Genomic DNA, 4,994 nt, shown 5'->3' with positions numbered 1-4,994 from the left:
GTTGAATGCAACACAACAAAGGGGTTACTAAGGATATAGAGACATAACCTGATTTACTAAGGATATAAATATGTAACTCATAGGGCGGACACGCCGAGGTTATTCAAGGACCAGAGCCTCTTGTATACCTCAAGATGTAACATGAACAACAGAGGGGGCCATGTTCACAAGGATGTGATGATGATGTCTATGATGTTGATGCTTGAAAATGCTGATGATGTATGGTGTGATGATGATGTTTGAACATGCTGGTGATGTATGATGTATAATGATGATGAATGATGATAATGTTTATGTATATATGATGTATGATGATGACGTTTAAGTATGATGTATGATGATGTATGGATATGATGTTGTATGAGACTTATGATATGATTATGCTTTTGTTGTGTTTTTCATTGTATGTTGTTTGTACTTCCTTACTGGGCTTTTAGCTCACCCTCTTACTTTCCCCTTTTAGGTAATAAATAGGGTTTCTCTTTGGCACATGTGGTGGTGTGAGGAGTTTCGACGTCAGAGTGTGTATGGCGTGGGGGTATCCTATGGGCGAATAGACGATCAACTTAAATGTCAAATTTTAAATAACGATGTTATGTGTTTTTTTAGATTTCAAAACTCATTAGTGGGACTTGAACCATATATATATATTTTTAAATGTTGCATGAGAACTTTTATTTTTATTTTAAACTATTGGGCCCAATTTGCATGTTTTAGCACGGCCCCACTGGATTTTCATATGTTAAGTGGTTTTCACTAAGTAAGTTTATTTGATGACCTATTACAAAGTATTAGTCTACGGCGTTTTACATAAATGTAATGGAATCTTATCAGCTGTGAGTTCCTCCAATAATGCCTTGCTTTGAGGTTTATAGTTATTCATATAATCGTGTTCAAGGAAGGTGGCATTTGTTGAAATAAATACATTTTGGTCCTTTGGATTATAGAAGTAACTGCCTCTTGTTTTTGGAGCATATCCCACAAAAATGCACACTTCAAACCTTGAATCAAGTTCCTTGATTTAGGCCTAAGAATATGAGCAGGACAACTCCAAATGCGGGAATGGTGCAAACTATGTTTGTTTCCATTCCACAGTTCTAGTGGCGTTTTGCTTATGGTCTTAGATGGGACGACATTAAAAATGTAAGTCACTACAAGAAAAAACAGTATTCATAACACTTAAAAACTGCTATCCGGGACTATTGATAGCATTTCTGAAAATGCTAACATAGCCCCTGTTATTAAAAGTCCAGTCTTTTCTATAACAGTTTTTGAATGTTATGTTCGGTGTTATCTTAAACTATTCAATAACACATTTTTAGGTGCTATAATATTCAAATAATAACATTTAGATAGAGTTTTTGGTTATAAATTTGAAGTTTAATCTTGTACTTTTTTCATAACACTTTTCAACTGTTACATTTAATTATTTTGATAACATTTTTAGTTTGTTATATTATATATATCATAACGATTTGTTTCGCTTATAATATGTTTTTAAATCGTAACATATAGTAATAAAATTTTGTTACTTTAGTGTGGATAATATATTTTAAATTTTATTTTAATAAGTATACTTATATGGTTTTTTTTAATTAAAAGATCTTCATTATTGTATTTTGATAAAAAAAAAAAACAAAATTAATCATAAAATGTAATTCTCAATAGATTGATAAACTATAAGTATTACATTAAAAAATAACTAATTCAAACCATGAATGTGTCTACTTCATAAGATATTAGTTCTAACTTAAGTTTGAAAGCATAACATAATAAAGTTTTATAATCTTGAACATTTTTTACTTCAAACTATAGTTTGGATGATGTTGTTGCTGCTAATGCTATTGTTGCTGTTGTTGTAGCTGTTCTTCAGATTGTTGTGCTTGACTATGAACCCCAGATGGAGTACTAGTCCTTCGAGGGAACTTGTTCAAACTCTCTGAAAAATAAATAGAGAAAGATAAGCAGTCAGGTTTGGAGAGCTGATGCCACAAACCTAACATACAATTAGCCCCATTTAAATCATTACTGACTATAATCAACATGAACAAAACAGAATTCAGAAATCCAAATATAAATAAGCATAATAGAAAACAAAATGAAGATTCAAACAAAGCTTGGGAACAACTGCAAGATGAAAACTAAAATAAATAAATAATATAACAAGTGAATGCAAAGCCAATCCCATAACTATCATATAAACTATAACTTACCAAAGCTATAAATAAGAAAAGAGAATACAATGCAAATAAAATCAAACTTGTCAAACAACTTGCTGCCATTAGAGAATACAGTGAATGTATATCAATATGTTTCAGCATATTTGTATTTTACTGTTTTAACAAGTTAATAATGAGTTCATACAACCCTGTAAAGATAAGGCAGTAGAAGAGGTATAGAAGAAATTTTTGCTTGAGTTTCACATACAATAAATTAAGTATTCTAACAGTTAAATTGTGTATGAAGTTAGCATAATATTATAACAAAAATAAAAGTAAGAGAAGTAATAAAATATGAATATAGATATGAATATAGTAGACAATTTTATAGAGAGAGCAACAATTATAATATGAGATTCAGATTCAGATTTTACCCAAAATTGCAGAAAAAAAAAAAGATGAGACTTGGATTTCTAGAGAAAATCTAAAATGACAGAGAGAGGCTCAAATTTTACACCTTAAATATGAAATGTTGAAATGAGATAGATAAATGCTTCAATACAATGGAAAAAAAATTGCAGAACAGAGATTGAAAAGAAGATTCCTACATTTTAATAAAACAAATGACAAAACAGAAGTGCAGGCACATCCTTTGTTGCCTTATTATTTATATTTTTTCTAGTACATTTTTTTAATGAAGTGAACAGTTTTCTCTCTTTAAACCAACAAGAATAACTAAATAATGGATTGGGCAGATAACATCAAAGACAACCTCAGCATGCAGTATAGATGCGAGGATGTTAGCCTTTTATTATAGAGCTGTTACATTGCCTAAGAGGGACAAGTGTAATAAGGAGAGGCCCCACTTACATGTCTAAAGACGTATTGAAAATCATATACTATTAAAATCAAGACAAGCAATATAAAGACAATGAATAAGATAACACACAATCACTTAAATATAGTACAGTCTTCATAAATCGGATTGATGAAAATGTGATCACTGAAAAAGAAAATACTTTTTTGCCAAGTTAAGAGACGACAAAGCCACTAGAACAATGTCTTCCCATATATGGAAGAAAAAAAAAACATTACGAAGGCACTATATCAAGGAACTCTTATAAGCACTTTTTTTTAAAGGAACTCTTATATACATCTCACTCACCTTTTTATTAAGGTCATGGAAAGCCTCCAAATGTGATAGTGCATCGCCCGCTGCCAAGAGTGCAATCATGCCCTAAAATCATTCCACAAAAATGTTAATTAAGGGTTTCCTAAACTTCAGAGATGTAATATCACATTTCAACATGGAAAGCAACATGATAAGACTTAAAACTTACTGATATTGGGGAGTCTGCACCAAGGCTTTTGTCACGGAAAAATGAAGCTGAATCCATTGACGCCACAGTCAATATAATAGGCTTACCCTGATCTAAGGAGGAGATATTAAGCGGAGGAAGTGATGACCAAACACTGCCCTTCATAATTATGAGCAATAGTTAAATTCAAAGTAATTTAGGAAGGTCAAAAGAATAAAGATAAGAAGAAATGTGTTGATCTTCTAAATATGTGTTTCAAACACTGAAAGTTGATGGAAGTAAGTTTCAGCATCAAAGATTTGAATCCTACAAAGCTCAACTATAGACCAACATACATATTCTTTTGACCTCCCCTGTACAAATAAAACTGAGAAAAAGAATCCCATGAAATCTTCCCCACTCAAAACAATAAATACACACACACACACACACATATATATATTTACATATAATAATATAAAATCTAATAAGAAAGAAAATGAAAACCAAGCCAATGAGAATAAGGACTACATTCTAAAATACAAGTCAGATTTCGAACTCAAAAGAGAGATGAGACACAAATACAAATCGTGAACCACATTTAGAGCTGTTAGACTTCATTATGGATACCAACAAATGCAAAATGAGTTACCTGTATCCCCCTAATGGAAGGCAGGTCTCCTCTTTCAAACAAGATTCTGAATCACGAGTTCCAGCTTTCACTGTCTAATCAAAACAAATGTATCACAGATTCCTTGAAAACATCATTAAGCCAACAACCAAAAAATGTCTGCGAGATAAAGTCAATAAAATGCACTAGAAAGTTAAAAACAAACAAGCTACCTGCATCACAAGATCAAACTCAGCCACAACAGTGGTATAAGATCTCTGTCTCTTCAAAATTTCTTCAGAAACCTGCATATGAGTGACATCAAAAAGTTTATTAACAATAAACTAAAGCTGCCAAAAAATTGTCTTGTGGTTGGGGGGGCAAACATCAACAACAATTAAATACAGTCCATTAATATGAAAATTGAAATAACTAGACTTTTTCTTTTAAAAGTGGTTTCACTTCTTCAGTGGACGGTACAAAATGAAAACCAAATGAAATGACACTTACTACCTCTTGGATGGTCTTCGTACTACTCTCCGAGAGCAAGAATACAGGAAAATCATACTTGTTCCACAATATACCAGATCCCTGAAAATGTGGAAGGAAGTTGTTGGTCCAATATATCAAACAGAATGTTAAAAGATGAAACACGAACAATACATTAGATAAGTTTGGCATTTATAACCAGTAAAAGTAAGGAGTATATAATGTTCTAACTTTTAATATGTGAAACACATTGATACTCACCTAAACAAATGTGACAGGTAGAATTTAAGTTGTTCCATGTTCTTCAAGTAGTATAATAAAGGTAAGAAAAAGATATATTCAAATTTTACTTAAAACACAAATAACTTATACAACCTCACATTGTATAAACACTCGTTGAAATTCCTGTATTATGTGACCAGCAAAAGCACACAGGCC

General features: G+C 31.6%; 1 protein-coding gene across 1 annotated transcript; it reads right to left on the bottom strand.

Moving 5' to 3' along the window:
* Positions 1-3,025: 3,025 nt before the first annotated feature.
* On the bottom strand, positions 3,026-4,763 carry LOC133824479 (nicastrin-like). The gene is made up of 6 exons (XM_062257364.1): positions 4,581-4,763; positions 4,301-4,372; positions 4,110-4,183; positions 3,500-3,632; positions 3,325-3,396; positions 3,026-3,058 (listed from the first exon to the last, which is right to left on the bottom strand). The coding sequence occupies exons 1-6, from the start codon at positions 4,746-4,748 to the stop codon at positions 3,026-3,028; spliced, it is 552 nt and encodes a 183-aa protein (XP_062113348.1). The 5' UTR covers positions 4,749-4,763.
* Positions 4,764-4,994: the final 231 nt, after the last annotated feature.

This window comes from Humulus lupulus, chromosome 3 (assembly GCF_963169125.1).
Source record: "Humulus lupulus chromosome 3, drHumLupu1.1, whole genome shotgun sequence".
Taxonomy (NCBI): domain Eukaryota; kingdom Viridiplantae; phylum Streptophyta; class Magnoliopsida; order Rosales; family Cannabaceae; genus Humulus; species Humulus lupulus.
The sequence above is the reverse complement of the archived record's forward strand: the minus strand, read 5'-3'. Positions and strand labels throughout refer to the sequence as shown.

Excerpts from the sequence above, each read along its gene's own strand:
- LOC133824479 (XM_062257364.1), bottom strand. The coding sequence starts at position 4,748 with ATGCCAAACTTATCTAATGTATTGTTCGTGTTTCATCTTTTAACATTC. Across the intron at positions 4,184-4,300 it reads AGTTTGATCTTGTGATGCAG|ACAGTGAAAGCTGGAACTCG; the intron begins GTAGCTTGTTTG and ends TGTTTTGATTAG. Across the intron at positions 3,059-3,324 it reads TCCATGACCTTAATAAAAAG|TATATGATTTTCAATACGTC; the intron begins GTGAGTGAGATG and ends TGATTTTAATAG.